Raw genomic sequence first — 25,555 nt, 5'->3', positions numbered from 1 at the left:
TAACGATATATATATATATCACTGGTAAAGCCAGAAAGTAGACAAACCCATGAAAAACAATTGCTGAAGAAAACCTTATGGCCTAGAAGGGATTAAGACTGATACAGGGATTTATAAAAAACATTCAGATATATCTTCATCATCTCTTATTACCTCTTTATTTTGTGTCATATACCAATCATGCATTTGGCATTACTAAAACTTTATTCAGGGCTTGACACCAACTATATATAAAATAATTATGTCGAAGATTATTGTAAAGAATTTTTTTTTAAATTCTCCATAAACCCATAGTTTAAATATGGACACTTTCTGAATTTTGAAGGTAAATTGTCCTGAAAGATATTAGTGTCAGGCCCTAGTTAAGTTGTTTGATGTAGAGAATGATTGAATGACATTACGGTACTCATCAATTAAAAAATGTATCCAATATACAAATTAATTCAATTCCAAAAGTTTAAAGTTCTTCAATATTGGGCTTCCTCTTCTATCCTGTCACGAATTTCCTGCTGCATTCTGTCCTCATCTTTTAAGTCCTGCTTGTCTGAATGGTAAATACATAGAGATTGCAGAGAAATAGATAATAGACAGAAATAGATGAAGATAATCAACATATATACATAGGAGTGAGAATGTGATAGTGAGGATGTGAATAAGAGGGGGAGGGGGAGGGGGAGGGGAGAGGGAGGGGAGGGGAGGAGAGGGAGGGAGGGAGGAGGGGAGGGATGGGAGAGGGAAGAAGGTGAGAGGGAAGAAGGGGAGAGGGAGGAAGGGGAGAGAGAGAGAGGGAGAGGAGAGGAGAGGGAGAGAGGGAGAGGAGAGGGAGAGAGGGAGAGGAGAGGAGAGGGAGAGGGGGAGGGAGAGGGGGAGAGAGAGAGAGAGAGAGAGTGGGAATGGGATAGAGAGAGGGGGAGAAGGAGATCCAGAGAGAGAGAGAGGTGGGGATGAGAAAATGAACATGGTATGAATCAACATGAATATGGTACAAGACAGCATAATGAAATCAATGCTACGTTTTGGCAGTAATCATCACTTTAAGTATATTGTTTCTCTTCTTAGACATTTACTTCATCTTATCTTTTTAAAAAAACATCTGAAAATTATCTAATTCAGTTTATAAAATCAAAGTTAGGTGAATTTGAACATGGTATGGGAGATGCACTACACAAAGACATTATTGTTATTTAGTTTTAGGTGCATACATTTGGGTATTCCATCCGTTTATATTAGTTTCAATCAATCTGCAGACATGATGCCTTTGCTTATACATTAAACATGATGTGGAATAGGAAAACAGATTATACATGTACATCAATGATGCCACATGCATATCTTAGGAAAGTAAAACTAAACAAATATTCCCGAAGTTTATCTCTCCTCATTTAAACAAATCGAACTTTGTTTTGTTAGAAAAAAATATCTGTAAATGTGCTTAATGAAAATGGAAATAGTTCTGTTAAAAAGTTAACTCACCATGGTTTTGCACTCTAACCCCCTCCTAAAAATTGGAGAAAAAAATAAGAATTGGCATTTGAGATATGACAACTCAGTGTATGAGAAATGTTTCAACAATTTCATCTACTGCGATAGGACCAGCAATTTAAGCCTCTTCCCTCTAAAGTGTTGGGAGTCCCCAAAATGTGATGGCAAATTTCACTTTCAAAACTGTATAATGATGTGAAGGGGGATGTCATTGTAATCACAATTCTGCAAGGATTTTCGGAACAAATTGGTTTGAAGACAAATATTGTTGAAAGAATACAAAATTGAGGTTTTGTGTTGTATGCGGAAAACCCAAATTCTGTATTTTTTCATCAATATTCAGCTTTAAACACATTTGTTTGGAAAATCCTGGCAGAATAATGTGTTATTAAAATGACATCCTCTTTCACATCATTAACAAATTTAAGTGAAATTTTGTCATCAAATTTGTGGGGCTTCCAATACTTTAGAGGGGCTTTAATATCCCTTATCTTGGAAGAATAACTGACTTGATATCTTATGAAGAAAGAGACAAACTATGTTGAACGATCAGTATTGCATTATGCTATTCTCCCCCCCCCCCCCCAAAAAAAAAAAAAAAAAAAAAAGAAGAAAAAAGAAGAAGATAATAATGTAGTTTTCAATTCCTGGATAAATATTTTGGGGTAACTATTATCATCACATGGTACTGCCTGGAATAACAGGCTCAGTTACGAGATTAAATGATTGCAAATGCTCTCAGAACACATGCCAGTCCCTAAAGCCAGGCAAATATGTAGGCAAATATATATCAAGAATAATGTTTGGATATCTCTGACTACTCTGAAGGATCTCAAACACAATATAACAAACTTTAAAACTTCTCTAATGATTTTTCTATAACACGTTTTATGATATGATGTAGATCCTAATCAAATTAACGGCTTCATGGGATAGATACACACATCCTCAACTCGAATGCGGAGAGATCGTATAATGAACTCATGTGCATGCATCATTCGTTTACTAACACCCTCACCAAAGTATATTATTTGTATATCAATTTGAACTTGGCTCCAACGCATCGGGACATTTCCTGAACAGGTTCTACTTGGCAAATGGTCAAAAAAAATTCCTTGCTAAAGATGTTGGACTCGTTCCATTTCACAAGGTGTGTGTGAAACAACATGTTTAGCATGTGTTGTTCGTGATGTGAATGCTTTGCACACTTCACATCTCAAGAACATGAAAGCTGGTATAACGTTTGACCAGTATGAACCCAGCCTCTTCAGCTCTTGAAGTCTTAAAGCCCCACTGCTCTACTTGTAGTTACTTGTGCCCTCTATATAGAAAACAATGCCTAAGCGGTACTCATTGGTTCCCCATGGTCCCCTTTTTCTTATGTTAATTGAGAGCTGATTCGATGACTGAGATAACCACCTGTCAGTGACTATGCAGGGAGGTCTAATCCCTCCTGGCCAAACTAGTGCAGATAAGCTTTAAGATGAGAGTGTTGAGCATATCACGTATTATTGAGGATCTTGTACAGCTCATTTTCCCCCTATCATTTGAGAATGTGAAATTGAGCAAGTTTAATATATATCAAGTTCATGTCTACTAGCTTTTTTCTTTTTTATTCCCCACTCGATGAGAGGAAAATGAGTTTAATATGATCACTCATTTCTTTCAAAATTGATAATTTTCATTTTTTTAAAAATTATTCTTTTTAGAGGAAAGAAAAAGCTTTCCATCTCTACCCATTCTGATAAACATTTGATAAGATATCCCAGGTCAACATAAAATAGTCATGAACTAGTTAGCTTACCTGATCTTGTGCATTTGGATCAACCTGGATTCCTGTACAAAAAGAGAGATGAAGGATAAAATTATCAATAATTTCACAACACTTCCTATTAATTAAAACTAATATTGGAAATACTGCGTACAACATGACAGCTGAATACAGGATATACAGAACATATACTATTATTTTCATCTAAATTTGTCTATAAAGGTGAAATCCAAATGTCCATAAGAAGCAATTGAACAATGTTAGGCAAATGCAGATGATAATTTGTTGTAGAAAAATTCCACAATAAAAAACAGCACGAAATAGCTGATATGCTTGCATTGGTCAACAAGGATTTGGGAATTAGCATTTCAGAACATGAATTAATACATGTGCGCATCGGAATGGATACAGTATGATGCATTATGGCTGCTTCACACTGTGAACAAGCAATGAAGCATGGGTTAGTAATATGAAGAGCTGTAATTGTACGATTGATTAAAAGAACGATGGCTTTATAAAAGAAAAGAAAAAACGAAATAATGCGACAGTTCTATTAGTGAGACAGTGGATGAATTAATGAGCAAATTAGTAACACTCTCCTTCAACCAAGTAATCTACACACACAATATTTGAAGAAAAAAAGTATCAACAGAAACACACAAAAATTAATCCCCATCTGGCTTTGTACAAATGATATGAAGTCTGATAGATCAGCAAAAATACAGAGAAAACAAAAATACAGTGTTTAGACAAAAGGATGAAATATAAAAACATGATCTGAAATATGCATCTATATATAAATCAAAGTGAATACAAATTCAATAAATAATTACTTTATTAGTAAAACCACGTATTTCACTTAAAAAAAAGGTTTGAAAACCAATTTTACACATTTAATTAGCACTGATAACAGTGAGTCCAGAGAAAAATTCAATGTCTTTAATTACTGAAACTAGAAAAAGCTGAAAGTTCATCAAAAATATGGGACATGTACATGTGTATAGCAAAGGAAACTACACAAACAGTGTTGAACATATATGTATATTACACACGCAAACGGTTATCAGGTTATTAGTGTAAGTATAAATCTGGGGCACAGGCCTGTAAAATTATTTGCTCTGCACACGTAAACTGTTAAAATATTGATTTAATGATCAGTCAAATATTGATAGAGTACATACATGCATTACGCATGGAGATAGCAACTGTGTGTAGTAGAGATTTACAGAAAGATAACAGGTAACAACTAGAAGATTTGTTGTATTCAATCGTAAAACAGGTACAATAATACTGAAGCAGTCCTTCAAAATAGATGTGAAATTAGTTTAATTTAACCGCAATTGCTCTCATTCAAATCCATTTTTTAACAAAGTGAGGTAGTTCTAAGCACATTAATGTACCACAACCTATTCAATTTTTGTTTTAGTCCTTCAATTTTAATTATTGACATGTTACAATAAAGATCACTTTTGTGACAGAATAAATACACTCCTATGCATAAAGTTTCAGTGAAAGATACTCTCAATGTAGCCAGCAATGTTCGCTTTAATTTGACACATTGATCAATAAAATCTGGCCACAGTGACCTAAACATAAGCCATTTCCCTGATTCCTGTCAAATTTGTCTCTGCCCCAATTTGGAATAAAATGAATGTTCAAAGCCTGGTTCGGTGGAATAATCCCCATCCAATTGAATGGACTCGTAGATGATGAAAGCAATTCATGAATACCATTTATCCCAAACTTGGGTTGAAACAATTACAACAACAAAAACAATGGCCAGTGTGAGGTCATCTGTGATCAGATTTTGATGAGCAACCCATCACATTAAGGAAGACATTCTCAACTATCATAGTATTACAATATATTTCACCAACTTTACTTGGTTTTTATGATATTGGGGATTAAATACAAGCATCCTTCTTCATTGGCTCACACTGTGTACACATGTTAAAGGTTAAAAGAGGTGAACAACGATTCCACAAATAAAAAAATGTTAGCACTTCAAAAAGTGAGAAGTTGAGAAATATCATGTTACACATGCAGTACATGTATGTTAAGGAGACAAAGGCTAAGAAAAGGAGCACTCAGATAAATTCAATGTTAGAATTCTTCCCACAATTACTACAAGTACAAAGAATAGTATTATTCTGACAGTAAAAGCAAAAGTTAGTACAACGCACTGGATTTACAGAATAGTAAACCTCTTCTTTCCACACAATTAAAGGTAAGAAAACTTTCATGCCCATTAAGTACTTGTTAAGATATGATGTGGTAAAGCGCTGCCAAAATGCCGCTGTTTTTTTTAAATGTGTAAATGAATGGCAATTGAGTGCACCAAAGGTCCTGTGTGTATACACTGACCTCTGTGTTATAAGATACAAAATTGTGAAGTGTATTACACATTAGGTCCAGACCTGCCAACCTCTGGAGTTCAAAAACGGCATTCTTTAATCCCAAAAGTTGTATTTTACTGACAAAAATTGTATTAAAAAAAAATAGATCGATGCCTCTTACAGTTCCTACATACAGGAAGAAATTTTTTGTAAGGATCATTGATTGAATATGCATGATTTCGTCATGACTGGTGTGTTCGAGGAACCAATGAACATCACCAAATTGCCGATGTGAGATGCTTGTAGGATACAGGAGAGATTAGGCATTTTGCCGATGACATTCTTTTGTTGTTGTTGTTGTTGGAAAATTGCATTTTATTGAGGAAAATCGTACTGTCGTATTTGATTCTAAAAATCGTACAAAATACAAGTAAATTGTACTGGTAGGCAGCTCTGTAGTTCATACAAAGACAGCCAGGGTTTTTACTGCATCATATCTGAACAACGCTTAAGAAAAGAAATTGATTATCTAATACATCCTCCAAACTATATACTACCGTATGTGCAGTGTATGGGATAAAATACAGATCACAAGAGGTATGAAATAGAGAGATTAATAAAATATTTGTGATAAATTAAAGTATAGGGTGTCTACATTTCTCAAGAGTGCAAAGGAAAGTAGTCTACTGTCCAGAACATCCCAAACTCGATTAAAGATGTCGATGGGAGACCACGAGAGATGACAGAAGGATATAGATCTCTGTATACAGTTACTTCACAAAGATGATAGTTATTGGTCCGAAGAGAGAGTTGGAATATAAGTTGCATCAGTACATACAGTAGGTGTGATGATGGAATCATAGGAAATTGTAGATTAGATTAGATCAGTCACTCAAGAGAGAATTCACCTTTGTTTTACACGTATCTTCCAAACCCTTCCTGTTGGATATCCTCAAGGTTTTCCCTGTTGTTCTCATCACGCAAGGTCTCAGGATTCTCTTCACCATCATCCTCACTATCATGAAAACTCCCTTCATTTTGGCCATAGTCATCGTCCCTTTCTTGGTCAGTTTGGCCATAGTCATTGTCCCTTTCTTGGTCAGCCTGTCTGTAGTCATCGTCCCTTTCTTGGTCAGCCTGGTCGTAGTCATTGTCCATTTCCTGCTCATCCTGTCTGTAGTCATCGTCCCTTTCCTGGTCAGCCTGGCCGTAGTCATTGTCCATTTCCTGGTCATTGTCGAAATCAACATGATGTTCCTGTTCTGCTTGGTTCTCCTCCTGATCATAGTCCATTCTTTCCTGCACCTCTCCGTTGTCGTCAAAGTCCGCAGCCAGTACAATCTCATTTCCCTGGTCATCCATGGGAACGGCTCCTCCACCTACATCCTCTTCCCCGTCGTCATCTTCGGGTTCCTCTGCTTCACCCCCGTAGTTCTCATCGTCGACAGAAGATTCCTCCTCTTCAGAATAGTCACTGTAAGATGGATGGGATGCCAGTTCTTGTTCATCATCGTCTGTAGAAGTTTTCGTCCACCAAATCAGGTGAAAACACCATCAATTTTTTACGATATCCACAAGTTTTCACCAGGAAGTCCCAGGAATTCGCAACACATTAAAGTGTAACGGTATATATTGTGTGTATCGTGTACAGTTGGGTTTTGTTCAGATTTAGAAGGCATTGCAGCATGTTCACACAGAAGCACAAAGAATGTTCAGAAAAGCATTTTATCCACCAGTTTATGCAATAGGGCATTGGGTGAGAGGGAAGCGGCAGGAAGCAAAATTATTGGGGGTAAAAAAAAAGGAAGCGAAATAATAGAGAGTAAAAGATAGGAAGCAAAATAATAGGGAGTAAAAAAAAAAAAGGAAGCAAATTAATTTGAGGTGAAAGCAAACAAACAAATCAAAGGAAATCAAATTTTTTAAATTAAAAACTACAATAATGAAAATAGAAAGTGCATCCAGTAAAATCAATTTTGTAATCTAAACTGAAATATGAGGTCATGTACATGTATATGGTTTTCAAATCTACTGCAGGTATATGCACCGCAAACTGCCAGTTGTATACAAAGCAAACATATTTATCTCAGACCTAATATAAGTTTTCATAACAAGTATGTTCTGTACATGTCCATGTATTAAAATAAAATAGAATATCATTAAACACAACATACAACATTAAAAATACTCTGTTCTGAAACAATACATATAACAGAACCAGAGGAAGACTTGAAGTTGAGGATAAACAAATGTTTATCAATGAAATAAAAAGATGAAATATTTTTGAAAAATCTACCAATGGTTAATTCATTAACACTTTGTAGTTAAAATGCTATTACACAAAAAGTGGTGCAAAGATCCGTCACACTACACATAAATTTACAAAAACAGAGGAGAAACACACAGACGTCGTGAAGCAGTACAACCATTTGAGCCTTTTAAAGCGATACTAAACGGATGAACTTCCTGCCCTAGCGTACTGTTAATTGCACAGCGCCACCTCATGGTCAATTTGCCAACAGTGCGTAACCCAATATCTAATTCCCACTTTGCAGACAGAGGACTCGATGCGAGAACGGATGGCGCAGCTGGGGAACCAGCAAGGTACGGAACCATTCTGCTACAGCTGACCTGAGATGGCGCTAGAGGTAATTTTCGGGGTAGTGCTTCTGGTATATTTTCAAACAAGCCAAATGGACCAACTTTTCCTCTTCAAAATGGCAACACACATCAGGCTTATGCTTTTACAGTGTGATAACGTTTCTTGCATTTCATAAAAGACTGAAAAACAAATCCTACTGAATCTTCTAGTCCAAATATTTTGTATAGTAAAAAGAAAAATGAAAAATATAAAAAAATATTTTGCCTGTCACTATGCAAAGCAATGTTACTATAATTAACATTCAATCTATATCAAACTACATATCAGTATTGCAAAGAAAAGAGACTCCAAAATGCAGCAATATTTGCTTGATCTAGTGATGCTTATTATGTACATTTGGAATGAAACTTTTTAAGTGGATAAATAAAACCATGTAAATGTAAACGACAGGATCTGTTATCACTGATGGAATCCTGAATCTGAACTATTCCAACGCAATTAAATGAAACAAAAACTTGATAATGGCTGGATGCTTGTTAGTATATTCAACAAATTCAACAACCTAAACTAATGACAGGACAAATCAAGAGGATGCATGAGAAGCATTATAAGGAGACCAATCGCAAACAAATCTTGTTACTCTCTTTGTAGGTTTCAAGCCCTCAAAAACTTATCTTTAAAATCTATCTGCAGCAGCAAGACGAGTTTATGAAAGTATGTGCAAAATTTGAAATGAAAAATGACTGTAATTTTGCTAATAATTTAATATTTTGAGAAAATTGTCAATTGTGATTTTTACCAAATTTTGGCCCTTTTACAAGTTTTGAGGTTTTCATTTTGCAAATCCCTGCAATACCCTTTGAATACAAGAGGAATTTGGCACATACAATGTAAGGAATGATGTACTCACATTAGTTTCAATTTAAAGGCAAAGATTTTATCATGTATATTCATGTTATGGAATCTTCCCCTCAAACTTTAATAATATCAATTTGTTAGTGCCCATGTAATAACACATCAGATTGATGTAGAACACTTTCAATAGTTGAGGTAATCATAACGAGTGGTTTGATAGTCTGTGTGAAACATCATTCAGTCTGACAAAGTTCAATTGAGTGGATAAAGGATTGCCTGCTCAATTCTGAGATTAGGAGAGCCTTTAAAAACCACAATGTTCTATATTATTTGGGGATATTTTCGTAATGCTTTAATATAGATTTTTTTTTGCGATTGGTCCCATCTATTGAGCTTGTTAGAAAACAAAATATAAGTTAGGGTATGCAGCTAGCTAGCTAGCTTGATGAGGACCGGCGGGAAGGATGATTGAAAGTACCTTGCTGTCCAGGGTCGATGTCGCCGACCTCCAACCTGTCATCGTCATCTTCGTCATCATCCTCCTCCTGGAGTACGATCTCTCCTTTCACATTCTCCCCTTCTTCTAACTTTCCAACTTCGGATAAGCTACTCTCTCCGGCTTCGTCTTCTTCTCCTACGCCACCTACTGTTGTTTTCAGGGTGGGGGTGTTGTTGGGGGGGGGGGGAGTGGGGGTAGGGGATGAGGAAGGATTGGATCAGACATAACTATTACAGGTACATGTGCATGTGCATCATCAAAGACAAAAAGTGTAATACATAAACAGTCAAACCTGTTTGTAGCAAAAAGTTGTCTTTGTAGACAGGTTCCTTTAGTACATGTTTCAATGAAAAGCCATTTTCAAGGGAAACAAAAAATGTGGTCTTTGTAGACAGGTGGTCACTATAAAGCAGGTTTGACTACTGTACATACAAGTAACAATACATAGCTAAACTGAGTACAGAGTATTGAAGTGCCAACATCATATTCGCTCATCGTCCAGGTTACTGGTTCTAAACATCAGAGCCTTCACATGAGGTTCAACGCGAAATTATTCAAGCAACATACTGGAGCAGGGCAAATTCAGTGTTTGGGACTGGTGTGATCACCACACCATAGTTTAGAACAAAATTGTGTTGGAACCAGCAACTTTGTGAACACTTGGCCAGTATGACGTCACACTTCGGTACTCTACAATACAAGTTCACTACATGTGTACATTAAAGATCCTGTGGGGTGTTTCACAAAGACTAAGATCGACTTTAAAATGGACTTAACTATGGCAGGCCATTCATGCCACTAGTTCCTCTAATCATTCCGGCATTGGTTTCTAAAGGGATGTACAAATCGTGGTCGCAAATCTACAGAATTTACCTTTTTTGATAGTTAATTATTGAAGGAAAAAATATAATCAAAATATCATAATTGGGAGACCAATGGTGAGAGCAACCAGGAGCATGAACGGCCTGCCATAGTTAAGTCCAACTTAAAGTCCATCTTAGTCTTTGTGAAACACCCCTCTGATACCGTTTTACATTTAGACTTGGTTTTCTCTTAGAATGACTACAAGAAATATTCCTGGAAGTAAATTTTCAATGACAATAATAGGACTTCTAGTTATATTCAGTGGTATACAGTATGTAAAACAGAAATTGAAATAAAAAGGTAAAGAAGAAAAAAACGGGAAAAAAAAACGAGGGGTGGTGGTAGGGGAGCGATATGAAAAGAATATAATTAAACCTTTTCACACCCTCTTCCCACCTGATGGCCTTGGGTTCAAACATTTTGTCCACACAATAAGTTCAGTGCCCCTAACGATGTACCGTATTTAATGGTGTATAAACCGCCCTCGTGTATTAACCTACCCCCTCTTTTTCGCCCTGCGAGGTGCAGCTGAACGTGTAAGATCATTAATGTAAATTAAAAAACAGTAGAGGACCTAGGATAGGACCTTGTGGTACGCTGTGAAATAGAAGACAAATTAGTGGAATTATAATATTATAAACTACATATTGAGATCTATCAGAAAGCTTACTTTCAAACCAAGATGACCGACAAATTTGAGTGTTGTTCTAGTTTCCGAGTGGTGAGTCAACACACCGATTACTGAGCTGGGAGACATTGCCAGGCATAGCGCCAGGTGGAGGGGCATTTTTAATTTTTTTTTTGGTGTACCGTGTACAAGACGCACCCCCGGCTTTGAATTTTTTTCGGCGGCAAAAAAGTGCAGTTAATACACCGTTAATTACGGTAAGTGCCCCTCAAAGGCTGATTCCATGCTATACTACTGTTCATATTGCAGCACAATAAATTGAAATTGTGACAGATTTCAAATAGCCTGGCACAAACAAATTATTAAATGAACTCTACTTCAAATAATTTACTACGTACAATTTCAAAATTCAATCAGCATAGGAGACATACAATTTCTTTAGGATCATAGAATAAAAATATGTCTTTCCTAAAGGAGAAAAAAAAAAGTCCTATAACATTATGTACATATACAGTACATGTCATGGTGTAGTCTCATTTTTTGTTGTTGGTATTATCAGCGTTTTATTCTTTTAGAGAATATTTTACGCCTTTCACTTTTTTTTCTTCTTTCTTTTAATATTTGTCAATTTGTACTCTTCATAAATCTCTATTGAAGTTTTCTATTAAAGAAGTGATCAACATTTTAGGGCAATTGGTTGACGTGCGGTATGTGCAAAAAAAAAGTAAAAAGTAAACAAATTGTATTTTATGAAGAAAATTTGTATTACCATAATTTGGAGGAAAAAAGAAAGAAAATTTCTTGGAAAAACATTATGGTTGGCAGCTCGGTATCACCCATGAATGCACACATTGTACTTCCTGAATTTGAATAACAACTATTCACAAATTTCTGTGAAGACAGACTTTGAGGATTACAAAGCATGCAGTCCTTGAACAAATATACAGCTTGTTTGATAATGGTTTTGATAAATAAAGTCTGTACATACTAAATGCAGGACGGCTATAGTGTGTATATACTGTTCCCCCTGCTTTTGAATAGTCTGCATACTACATGTAGTCTGCATATTCAGACCCTTTCAAAATCGTTCATCATTTTTTTTCTTTCTTCATGAGAATGATATACAACAGTGTGTGTGTGGGGGGGGGGGTGGGGGTGTGGAGGGGGGATGGGGGTGGGGGAAGGTGAGTCATAGTGTCATGTGAGGATGAAATGAGACTGGAGATAGATTCTGGCACCATGTCAACACATTCCTGATGATGGCACTGATTATTTATTTTATTCTACCATGGTCAGCTGTGTGCCAAACCAAGGATATTTGCTTTACACTTTGGGTGTGCCTAAAATGTATTGACTATTTCCAGTCCGAGTCTACAGAATAGAGGAATCGTGTTCTTTCATTGGATTTTACAACCTGGCCATATTTTGAGGTGACACTATTCGAACACAGCACATACATGAACATGTTTCTGTACTGATTGACACTATAAAAGTATCTGTTTATAGAGCATAAATACTGCCTCTATCGTTCTTTACGTGTAAATAAACTAAACAAACAAACAGGGTTATAAAAAAACGAAAATGACATGCCTCATTTTGGATGTCCGTATTCAATATATTCACTGAATTATCGTCAGATAGATAATTTTACCTTAAAATGGCACATATAGCATTAAACTTTAAAAATATTTTATCTTGACTTCCGGTAGCAAACCTGTATTTCAAGAAAACACAAAACCTCAAGATCCCAAAACCCCACAGTAAATATACCAATTCTTACTTGCTACATGATCAACCTTAACCAATTTTTTTCCAGACATTTTATTTCACAATGCAACTGCATGATCAGGGGGATGTTTCACAAATGGACTCAAAAATTATGGAGAGCCTTTTGTAGCCTTAAAATACACTATATTCAAAAGCGAAAATTCAAGTATTTTAGACTTTTAATGAATTCCACATCAAGAACACGAAATCTTCTTGAAAATAAATGATATGAATGATTTGAATCAACATTTTATATCTTTTAAAATAACTTTTACAAAATATTTCATAGATGCTAACAGCTCTCCATAATTGTTAAATCCAACTTAGAGATCAGTTCAACTTTAGGATATTTGTGAAACACCCCCTGAACTCAGTTTTTTTCTTGAAAGACAGCCATGAGACAATGGCTTTACATATTGCAATAGAAGGCCCGCGAGTCAATCAATATTTGCAGATGGTTTATCAAATTATGAAGCTCTAAATATCCCTCTGGAAAGCCTGAATAACAAACATGCCACATGAATGCCACATGAATGCCACTTGAAGGGAAAAGCAGATTTAGAGTAGGGGCTGAGTCTATAGGATATAAAACCAACACCCTACTCATTGTCTGGCATTTCTTAAGTATATATCAAACACCTGTCTCGATTTAGATGTGAGAATATTGGAGGGAAATCCAACCTTAATAGCAAACAATTCTAAAAGAAACAAGAGAAATTAGAGAAGCAGACCGGCAAAAGTTTGGGCGAAATCTGACAAAAAAACAAGAAAGTTATGAATTGTTGAAAGTTGTATATACACTATACACACAGAAACTTCAAATTGACTGAATCAGTATTGTCACTGGGATATATGTAGTGCTGGACAACTTTTCTTTTTGTTCCAATACACAAAATGAATAAAAAGTCAATTTTGCTCAATATGTACGAGTCAGGACTGTCTTTTCTTTCTATAATATACTCTCCACAATATATTTTGAGTAGTGCCCTAAAGGTGAAGGCACTTGGGGAAAAAAAACAGATGTCAGGGATATTTTTGTACACGACAAATGTGAGTTATCTGTCACTACGTCACAATCCACTGACAAATTATTAATTTGAGATTTGAATAGCTCTAGTGATCTCATATTTTCACCAATTCACAACATTCTTATTATTGGGTCTGATTAAAAATTCAAAGCTCAAACTTTCACCATTCTGTTTCTTTGAAATTTCTGCTTTCATTCACATAAACTTATTACGAGGGTTGGATCCCCTTTTAAATACAATGCAGACCTTGTCTCATTGAGTAAATAATCAGCTTGAATGGATGCAAAAGCACACAAAACACTTTTTGCCCACAGCAATCTTTTCAATAACAGTGAATTGAAAGCCCACAATCTTTAAAGGTAAAGACCAGTATTGGAAACGTCCCTATTTCAAAAAATGAAATGGAAGCTCTCATTACCAATCATGTGAAAGAATATGTTTTGACTAATACATGATGATACAAAATTTGCCGGGAAACTGCCTACTAATTCATATATTTGGTAAATTTGTTTCTCTCATGGTCTGTGAGAGATATAGGGTAGTCCCATATACATCTTTCTGTGTATAGTGCTTGTAACTTTACGAAGAATGGGCCAAATTTCTTATCATTTTGATGATTCCAGAACCTTGCAGATGCTAGATGCTAGATGATCAACCTTTTCTGATCGATTCCACAGCGTTTCTTTCACAATGCAATCGCATGACCATAACTGGTCTTTACCTTTAAAGTTTAGTAAGCCATGAAATAGAAATATCACCTGATTACTTTGAGCATTTGTTATTGATAACAAGTTTTATGAAACAGGGCTCAATTTTGCTTGTAAATGAATGGCGAGCCCGGATGAAGACAAAGTAACTGCTTGTAAACAAAGGCCTTTAAACATACCGGCCCGTATTCAACTAAAATTTAAACCCAACATTAGGCTTCAGTTCAACAAAGGAAGTTAGTCTGCGGTCTAAGTTTCATGTTGTTAAATACGATTTCAGACTTAGGGTCGGGTTTAACTTACTAAGTAGAATACGGACCAAAGATTTCAAAAATGTGTATGACACACTATAACTTGCATCATTTCATTTTTATTTTTTTTGGTGAGGTTTGCTGCACAGCGTGTGAACAAGACTCATGTTTGATGCAGAGGAATGAATGGATAAATGAGGTGCGTTCTTACCGGGCTGAGGAGCTTGTACTTGTCCTTGGTCAAACTGTTGTACCTCCTCCTTCTCCACGTCACTCAACTGACTATCGTCGTCTTCTTCATTGTGCTGCCCTCGAGGGTCCTCTGCGTTGACCTGCAAAATGGATTGAGACTTGGTTTTAAAGGGATTCGGTATCTTTGCCTCAGATTCTAAACAAAATCCTGGATTTAGCTCATGCTGCGATCATAATTAATTGTTGCGGGATGTTTATTCAAGAATCACATCATTTTTGCAAGCTACATTAAGGCACGTTTAGATGTAACACGTTAAACCGTGTGGGAACAAAGAACCAAAAAAAGTTTTTTGAGTACGGTAATGTGTAAATGAAATGCAACTGAGCGCAAAAAAAAAGGACCTGTGCATACTCACTGAGCTCTGTGATATAAGATACAGTAATGTGAAGCATATCACACTTTGCATCATCATTATGACAAAAACATGATCAAGGCTTATAAATACACAACATTAATGACCATATAAGGAATGTACATGAATATTCATAACCTGCATATTTATGAATATTCATCCCTGCATATTTATGAATTTGTAACTATGGAAGTCAGAGGCAATAGGAAGGACTGATCAAGGCTTAATATACAATAATTATCACCATATAAGGAATGAACATGAATATTCATAACCAGCATATTCATGAGTTTGTAACTATGGAAGTCAGAGGCAAGAGGGAAGGAGTGACTCACCTCTTGGTTTCCTTGGTGACCTTGGTCTACTTCGATATTGTTGGTTTCTCTGTCGACCTGGCCCTGGTCTGGTACCACCTGGCCCGGGACCTGTTCCTGCTTCTCTCCTGGCTGCTGCTGCTCTCGGTTGAGGAACATCTGCTGCTGCTGTTGGCCCTCGTCTTTCTTCGTCTCAGGGTTGGCCTCCATCTGAACTGGGCCTGGATCTGCTTGATCTGTGATTGAACAGGGGAAACATGAGATTAGGTATGTCTTCATCAGCTCGAGATTGCCAAACAGCCCACTATTTCTGAATTGGGAAATAATCCCTGAGTTACAAATCATGTCTTCATCAGCTCGGGACTCAACCTCGAAACTTGAAACTCAAGCTTGAGAAATTAGCTTGAGATATTTTGCTCATCGTTCGCGCATAGTGCAAGTCTTCGGGCTGGTGAAAACGCAGTGGACAAATATCGGGATATTTTGCAAACTAGTCCAAGATATCTTGGGATGATTGTCTCAACCAAATATCTCGCTAATTGCAACTGGCTGATGAATATGCAAATTGACTGGATAATTTGCGATCAGGATAGTTGAAATAGCGGGAAATTTGGCAATCTCGAGCTGATGAGGACAGGCCTAATGAGCAACATGGCTTTTTACAGTACAAATTGAATACTCAACATGGTCACCAAGAACATGATGTCATGTTACCATAGCATAAACTATAATATTGGAAATGTAATTAATGTAGGCCTACATGACCCTTGTATAAAGCACTTTTGTAACCGACAATGCTAAATAAAATAACACAAATTTTAAATTAAAGGAAACGATAATACTTGGTCCATGCAAGTTGGGCATTCCATAAGCAACACTTTCCATACATTACATAGGAGATTACTATAGAGTAACAAAGCTGTGACATCATAAAAATCTATTTTTAGAATTTCTCAATTTGAACTTCATTTTCCGAAAGAGCTTCAAAAATAATGTCCAAATGTTGAAAATTTTGTTAAATATTTTGTTAAATATTGGCTGAGATTGGCTGAGTATTGGCTGAGATATGATGATCTGAATGAATAGAGTTCAACAGGAAATCAGTGTTATTTTGCTCTGGTTCATAACATTAGGTACCAAGGTAAAATAACAGTGATTTCCCATTGAAATGTATTTATTCAGATGGTCATATCTCAACATTAGTTGTTGCTAGGTAGGACAAACATTATGGCTTGCCCTACCTAACCACAAGTTATGTATGCAATTCGCACTGTTGAAATACATATTAGTAACAGTTGAAAGAAATAATTTGTAACAAGGCACTTTATAATAAAGATTTAAGCATTAAATTTGATTAAATTACGAAAAATGGCCTATTTCACATTAGATAACCCATAAAAGATTAGATATTTGGTTTACCTGGCTGTTCCACTTGTTGTTCACCTTCTTGTCTGCAACAAGACACACAAAGAAAGGTACGAGAAGATTGGATGTATACAATGTAGACACAGGCATCAGTTTGTTTTAAAACATACTCTTCAAAAATATGAATGATGATAAAAGTGACAACAACAACAACAAACAAAATACCAACAACATTAATAATATAATAGCAATATTACCACTAACTATTTACAAAAACAATTGTTGTCTTCCATCAACTGCATCAATTAAAAAGTATTATTAAAAAAATGCATTAATTCTTCTTATCTCATTAAAAAAAATTATAAAAAAATAAAAAAATTGTGTTCAATATTTGCTCTTTGATGGTTTACTATGGAAATAAGTTTCACCCAAATTAATCTGGCATTCACCCCTTACCTTTGCTCTTCTTTTTCTTGTTCTTCAATCTGTTCTTGCTGGTATTGTTGCTCATAGAGCATATGTTTCTGTTGTGGTTGGTCTGGTTGATCTGGTTGTTGTGGTTGCTGGGGGATTTGTTGCTGCTGAATATATTGTTGTTTTTTCTGCATCCAAGCGAGTTGTTGAGCATTTAGACCATTCTGTGTGGTTGAAAACGTCACAATGAGCAACAATTTTCAGTCTGCACAACATTCCCTTCTGCGACAATTGCTCGGTGTCAATTCCCTATACACTAAACTTAAACCTAGACCCAACACTATACCTAAGACTAACCCTTACCCTAAACTTAGCTTAAAACCCAACTGTAACCTTAACCCTACCCTTTTGATGAACAAAAAACTGAACAATTGTCAGGTCATCCGATTGTTCATTACATAAGAATTCAGTAGCGGTATTCAGAATTAAGCCAGTATTTTACTTAGCTAATTACTTGGCTAAGTAGTATGTCCTAACTTGTATTAAGATCATATCTGAGCATTTTACTTTAGTATGCTGACTTCAAGGTAAGATACTAATACCGATGAGCATTGTTATGTCACATTGTCAATCCAAAATAATGTGCAATTAAAGCGTCAAGTGAAATGCGCATAAAAGTAATTGTGCGCAGCTTACAACAAAAAACTTATGAAAACCATGATAATGTCAGCGAATCTGGAACTTCCACAATAAAACCAAAAAAATAGACTTTCGTCTGCTATTTAGCTGTCTTAAACTTAACGTAAAAAAATAAGCCAAAACCTTCAACTGAATACCAAAGTTGGCTAAGTACTTTAGCTAAAAGCTATGTGTCTGTATATATTTGAATTGAATACTGGCCCAGGCTTTCCAGAAAATAAAATGTCACCTACATGTACACACTGTAAGTACAGGGTCTTCTCGCAAAATATAAAAGTGCAATAGAACTCAAATGCATAGCAATTATGATGAGTGCAACTAAAACTGAAACCATCAATTTCTTAAAAAGGAATTTCTTTTTGTTGTATTTTTGATGTTTTAGTTTCTTATCTTGGCTTATAAATAATGTACTATAAATAAGCAAATACAAAGTTACGTGGAATATAGATTATAAAGATTGACATAGGGATAAAACACTTTGTCGAATCCTGACCTGTTGTAGTAGTACTTGTTGTTGATTTTGTAACTGCTGTTGCTGTTGTTGTTGCTGTTGCTGCTGTTGTTGTTGTAGAAGTTGCTGTTGTTGATTGAAAGTCCCCTGTTCATTTGCTGGAACCACTTGTTGCTCTCCAGCCTACCAAGAATTTATTTTTTAAATGAGATTAATCAAACTGACGGTCATGAACGCAGGTAATCTTGAGTTCTGGTACTGATGGAAATGGTTGCACAGATTCAAATGAAACTTAGACTACAAAGGTATAGACCAGTTTTGGAAAGGCTCCCTCTCGAAAAATGAAATGGAAGCTCTTATTACCAATCACGTGAAAGCGTATGTTTTGACTAATATGTGATGATATGAATTTTGCCGGGAAACCGCCTACTAATTGATATATTTGGTAAATTATCATATCGATCCGGCCTGGATAGATATCGCGAATACACTTCAACATTGAACGATAGGGCATATATTTCTGCGTTTTTGCGAATTCAGTTTGAAGTATTGCCATCTAAACCTCTGAAGGCAATATTTAAACAATATTGAATGGATATTTTGCACCCGAAACCCTTCAAATACAATTTTACCACTACCGGTCTATATCTCCAATCCAATCTAATCTAAAGGTACTGGATTTGAAATAACAGCTTTTCCTTGTGGATACAGAGAGCTGCACACATTGCTCCACCTGTTCTATGGCCATCTAAACAATAACATACCACTTCAAAAGAAGTGACATCTACCATAAATGTACAAGTAGTACATGTACATGGGTAACCTCATCTTATGAAAATGTTTATGTCCCAAATATTTTGTTTCTTTTGTCATGTTGCTGACCACAATAACTTTAATTGATTTTAATTTCAAGTACATGTAACTGCAAGTGTTAGAGAGTACCTTGACTTCTTTGTTTTAAAATTCCATCGTCAGACCTAACGTTCTGACCATATTATACTTATCACATTGGTTACATATCATGCTGATTTTATTTTTTTTGTGCATCAATTAATAATCCCCATACACACACTTTCAGTGTTGGAAGAAGGGAAGACACTGTACATGTAGTTTGCACCTAGATGTCTTGAAGATAGATCCGCTACTGTAATAATAATAATCTTCAGTTCTTGTATAGCGCATAATACGTTATAAAATAACATCCTACCAGGTACCCATTTACCTCACCTGGGTTGAGTGTGGCAAATGTAGATTAATGTCTTGCCAAAGGACATTAGTGCCGCGGTGGGACTCGAACCGTGGACCTCGTGATCCACAGCCTGGTGACGTATCCACTCGTCCACGACACCTCTACCGAGAGATCAACAGTCTAATAAAGCATGCACTTACCCCTGCTTCGGACACGTTGCCCTGAGCACTCACCCTCTGTCCTTGAGGAGCCCCACAGGCTTTATTGGCCTGCTGGAGGACAAACATCTCGTTGCGGATGCTGCTCATGGCCTGACTGAGCTCCTGCTTCTGCGTTTCACACCGCTGGACCCGCATGGTGGCGTCCTGCTGGATGGCCTGGATGGCTTGCTCTTTGTCCTCTCCGTCTCTCCGTGATGCCTCCTGGATCTGCTCGTGCTCCGTTCTTAGCGCTCCATATTTAGCTGAAAAGATTATTTTAATTTTGTATTTATTGATGCTTTTCGTTTACAGATTTGGGGTATTACTGGAACTGTTCGTGCTCTGTTCTTAGCGCTCCATATTTAGCAGAAAAGATTTTATTTTACAGATCTGGGCCCCGTCTTACAAAGAGTTGATATCAATTGCTACTTTTTTTGCGATTGATATCAATCGCAGCTATGTACATAAGAGATAGGCGACTGCAAACTTGCGATTGATTTGGATCATTCTTTTCTCTCTCTGTCTTTCTTTCTTCCTTTCTAAAGAGCCGATTGATGTGTGTTTGAATTTATAAATGGTTACACTCACAAGCCTTTCAGAGTAGCAGATTTAAAATTTCTTTTGACAAACTTTAATTATCATTCCTAAATCATAATCTGTGACTTGTTCACTATAAACCACCCATACATCAATAGAATTTATTTATTGGAAGTATTTTCCCGACAGAAGAGATTTGAAGCTTTCCAATAATACCTGTCATATAGCCCACTTTACGTCAAGTATGATATCCAACTAAGAGGAATCAATCTGTGATAAGAAACCCCACTAATTGCTCAGTTGTTGGATTTCAGATGCTATCATGGTCATTTAAATCGTAAACTCACAATCATAATTTGTCTTTACTCTATCATGAAAACATATCCAGGAACTTTTTAGCCTAAATTTGACTTAATATTCCTTTATTTACTTGGTATTTGTTTTTTGTTTTCAAAATACATGTATGATAAATGGTATTTTCAATTAGGAGCTCAAGATGAATTTAAGTATTAAGATATTAAAACAAATATTTTTGATTGGTATCTTCGACAAAATATACACATGAAATACCAAATACATGTACAATCAATTGTGAATGTATTTAACTTACTTTTCATGTCCATGAGCAACTCAACTGTCTTAGATGCATTTATCCTGAATTGTGCCTGTTAAATAAAGGGAGATTTATATGAACAATTATATACATGTACAAACAAAATATATTTCTGCATTCTCAATTGTTAGACACTACAATCATACCTGTACAATACCTGTCTAGTATGTACAGTACATGCCCTTACAAATGTGTACATACAGTAACCAAATCAACTCGTATACAACAGTATTTAAAGAGAGATCTTAACTTTGTTAGATCTGTAACATAGCTATTACCGGTAGTACAAATTTGAAGATAAAAACATTTTACAGTAATTGTGCAATATTTGAGAGAAGGTTGAATTCTGTTTAAGGTGAAGAAAACAAATTTGTGAGCTTTCTCATCGTTCTCATGTCAGAGCAGAAGAATATCACTAAAGAAATGGCCCCTGAAAAAGAATTCTCTTCAGAGGACCCCATATTTAAAATATGAAGAGAAACTGAGAAACACCTGACAAGTTTGGACCAAACAATCATGCCATATGTGTATATATCCTGATTTCTGTGCGCAGTGCAGGTGCCTTTCGGCAAGAATTTCTTCTGTGTGTGTTCATGTTTTTACATTTTGGTCATTTCACAAGACTAATACCTCACCCTCACAGTATACTACAGGTATATCTAGCCTTATTTGCTTCATATCCAACCTCTCCCAACTGCTGCTAGACAATATCTTTCACAATATTTGACGAGAATGTAAATTAAAAAAGGAAACAAATCTTCTCATTGCACTGTGAACTTGTTTACTAATAACTTATCCCATGCATTCTCATGCTACTTGGGTAGAGTAAACATGCAACATGCAGGTACATGAGTACAAGTTTGAGCAGGTTTAAGCTCTTTGATTCAATGTGTACTTGTAGTTTTTGCTGGTACCCTACGCCAACTTGTACATCCCTTTGATTTTATTGTATGATAAATACATAGCACAATTGAATACGCTCCCTTCTAGACAAAAATCAGTGTTTGTTATAAATAAACTTCTATGGAAAAAAATGAAGATTTAAAGGTCACAAAGCTTGGCCGCGGTTAAAGGTTTAATCCTTATCAAATGTCTCTCTCAAGTCTCAACAAAACTCAACATAAAGCAGCTTAGTTTTCTTGTTGGTGATAATAGTCAAAAGTGACTGATTGCCATAAAAACACTAACCAACAACAACTTTGATTACTTTTAAAGGTAAAGACCAGTATTGGAAACGCCCCAATTTCAAAAAATGAAATGGAAGCTCTCATTACCAATCATGTGTTTTGACTAATACATGATGATAACAAATTTGCCGGGAAACCGCCTACTAATTCATATATTTGGTAAATTTGTTTCTCTCATGGTCTGTGAGAGATATAGGGTAGTCCCATATACATCTTTCTGGGTATAGTGCTTGGAACTTTACGAAGAATGGGCCAAATTTCTTATCATTTTGATGATTCCAGAACCTTGCAGATGCTAGATGCTAGATGATCAGCCTTTTCTGATCGATTCCACAACGTTTCTTTCACAGTGCAATCGCATGACCATATCTGGTCTTTACCTTTAATCCCTATCCCATAGATCTCCTCCAGCTGGCTTTTTACATGAACAGTGTAGTCTTTTAAAGAAATACACAGGGTCAGATACATGTATATGCCGGTTCATCTTATTTTTCCACTGAAGGTGCATGGTATGGCAAACAGTCTTAATTTGCAATTTTGCATCCAAACTGAACCATCACCTTTATCAATCAAACTGTACATTAGAGGGCATTGTGTTTTGCTAATTTCCATAGCTTACTTGGAGAAGCAGGAGAACCAAACACTGGTACATGTAAAAAACAAAAATGTCTCTTTCATTGAACTACTATCATTGAAGTGCCAGGATATGACCATATAGGACCCAATTAAAAACTACCATAGGCATGTACATGTACATGTAAGGGGGCGGGGTCTCTAAGGAAAATAAGATAACTAATTGTAAGTAAAAAAAAAATATATCAGGCTTCTAATAGAAAACGACATGCACTCGTGCATGTATTAATGTATTTCATGTTTTTGATATGTACATTTACTCTCATACCTGTAGATGCAGATCTGTAAACAGTATGCTTTTTAACCCTACTTTTACTTGCACATGTAGATGAATTAAACAAAGATACTATAATCGAATTTGAACATCCAGTGGCATCTACACACATGCATGATCAGGGATAATATTTACATGGGCTAAAAATATAGACATCATTGGCCAGGGGTCCAGGGGTTCCTGCTTTCTAATGGATTACAATGTTTATTTCTATTGGATATTAATGCTGGAATAACTTTACACACAGTAGATCTAAACTATTAAAATGAATCAACAAACAATCCTTGGAAAAAAAAGAAAGAAAAAAAAAAGGGAGAAAAAAAAGAAAGAAAAAGAAAGAAAGAAAGAAAAAAAGAGTGCATGTAATACATACATGTACAAGTTACAAGTACATTGTAGTACAGTGCAATCACTATGAACGTTCGAATGAACATGCACATTAATATTTTGTTAGTTTATCAAGCGATGTTCGGACTGAGACAATAGACACAATGAGTGATTTCAAGTTGGGTGTTTAAGGCTGGTGTTAGTGTTTAATAAACACTAACACCAGCCTAAACACCGAAATGGAAATGAGCTGGTGTTAAGGCTTTGACCTCTGAATATGGTCAACTTATGGTAGCTAGTGTTATCGATTTTGCAAAATTGTCATCTGCTGAACCGACCTTTGTGGCCGGTGTTAATATTTACGTACAAATGTCCTATTCACTAACACGAGCCCCTAGGGATTAAGCAAATGTTGATTTCCAGTTCGGTGTTAGTGTTGTACCCGCACACAGTCAACGCACGAATGACGCCAATTCGTTGTCTGACGATCAAATACAAATATGTGACACAGGCAATTCATATATTCTTGTGTGTAAAATTTGTTATTTTATAAGACCAGAGATATAGGTGTAAATTTATTCTGTACTTTTCATGATATCTTTAGGTTTGATGTACTATTTTTAAATCATTGTCGTGAAATCAATTATGTGGTGACGACACGGCTGGTGTTAAGTTATCGATTTTGATATCGGTATCGGGCTCTTAATTTCATCAGCAAATTTTCCGCTCGATTTAAGAGCTCTTGCCTGCTCTAAACACTAACACTACCACCAAACTTGAAATCACTCAATGTATACTGAAGCGCGATGCGAGACACATCAATACAATAAGGGCAGTGCAAATAAACACATAGGGCCGTTATTTGGGTCTATGGTGCAGACAGCGAATGACAGCTATGGCAGCAGACAGCTATGTTGCAATAAATGCTGTACTTGTGTATAAAATTACAGTCAAGCAAAAATGATTGGAAAATTAGATTCATAGCTAGAAAAAAAAGATCAGAATTTTTATATAAATAGGGAGAATATCATGCCTGAATAATAAATGAATAAACACACAATCACCCATTAAGGTTACTCATTAAACTTTTATCTAAGCAAATATTAAAGGCAATATATTGGATAATTAGAAACTTGCGGTCAACCTAAAATTCATTCAAAATATTATGTACATACATGTACACAATAAGAACAAACTTACCAATGATGATACTGCAAGGTCTTTGTCTTTCCGCAATGATTCTGATTGAGAATCAACCTCATCTTTTAAAATTTTGATTTCCTCCTTTTCTTTGGTGCATTGTTCTTTTTCTGTCTTTAGAAGAGTATTCACTTTATTGGCATCACCTATCTGACTTTGGAGTGCCTCGCTTCTCTTCTCTAGATGAACCTGCATATGAAAAAATAAAAATGAAAAAATAAAAATGAAAATAAAATAGAAACAGATATTTTTCAATTTGTTTTTCTTCAAAAACACACATAATACATAGGTCTAGGTGTACTGTCTACATAAGTACTATCTTTTATACAATTTTGAAATCTACTACGGTACCATAAACATTATACTTTTATAGTGTGTTATTCAATGTGCCTAGTCACCTTGATATATTGATTTTAATACTAAAACAATCAAAATCTAGAAATGTCATTGACTTGCAAATATCTATTTTAGACAAGACCTCAATACATGCTGGCCGGGCGTCTTTGCCATGGCACAATGTGCCAAAGATATGTCAAGAACTCTAGATTGCGAAGACTCAATGATGAATGAACACTTGAAATTTTTTCAATTTCAAATTGATTAATTATTGAATGCAACAGCCACCTAAAATTTACAGCATGTGAGCGCTAAAGCTGCACATGCGCTCACATGCTATGCTAACCGTTAGGGTTAGTGATAGGGTTATAGACCTATTAATAATACTGAAGATTTGTTCATTATTATTTATTATAACCGT

The 25,555-nt window shown here is 35.8% G+C and overlaps 1 protein-coding gene across 9 annotated transcripts in view; it reads right to left on the bottom strand.

Annotated features, from left to right (window-relative positions):
• Positions 1 to 409: 409 nt before the first annotated feature.
• Positions 410 to 25,555, bottom strand: part of LOC581543 (putative uncharacterized protein DDB_G0271606) — a 25,727-nt gene continuing 581 nt past the window's right edge. The window contains exons 2-14 of one of the 9 annotated variants that reach the window (XM_030977317.1): positions 24,799 to 24,987; positions 21,175 to 21,229; positions 20,028 to 20,290; positions 18,681 to 18,821; positions 17,531 to 17,712; positions 17,129 to 17,160; positions 15,731 to 15,945; positions 15,002 to 15,122; positions 9,525 to 9,692; positions 6,498 to 7,103; positions 3,287 to 3,318; positions 1,474 to 1,498; positions 471 to 536 (exon numbers count right to left, since the gene is read on the bottom strand). In XM_030977317.1, the coding sequence (XP_030833177.1) occupies positions 6,505 to 7,103; positions 9,525 to 9,692; positions 15,002 to 15,122; positions 15,731 to 15,945; positions 17,129 to 17,160; positions 17,531 to 17,712; positions 18,681 to 18,821; positions 20,028 to 20,290; positions 21,175 to 21,229; positions 24,799 to 24,987 (1,965 nt within the window). In that variant the 3' untranslated portion in view covers positions 471 to 536; positions 1,474 to 1,498; positions 3,287 to 3,318; positions 6,498 to 6,504. Of the gene's footprint in view, positions 545 to 1,473; positions 1,499 to 3,286; positions 3,319 to 6,497; positions 7,104 to 9,524; positions 9,693 to 15,001; positions 15,123 to 15,730; positions 15,946 to 17,128; positions 17,161 to 17,530; positions 17,713 to 18,680; positions 18,822 to 20,027; positions 20,291 to 21,174; positions 21,230 to 24,798; positions 24,988 to 25,555 lie in introns of all 9 variants that reach the window. The other 8 variants (XM_030977316.1, XM_030977318.1, XM_030977319.1 and 5 more) reach the window with 8 other exon arrangements.

The sequence above is a fragment of the Strongylocentrotus purpuratus genome, unplaced genomic scaffold (assembly GCF_000002235.5).
Source record: "Strongylocentrotus purpuratus isolate Spur 01 unplaced genomic scaffold, Spur_5.0 spur5_scaffold_9, whole genome shotgun sequence".
Taxonomy (NCBI): Eukaryota; Metazoa; Echinodermata; class Echinoidea; order Camarodonta; family Strongylocentrotidae; genus Strongylocentrotus; species Strongylocentrotus purpuratus.
Note: the sequence above shows the minus strand (reverse complement) of the source record. Positions and strands in the feature narration are given on the sequence as shown.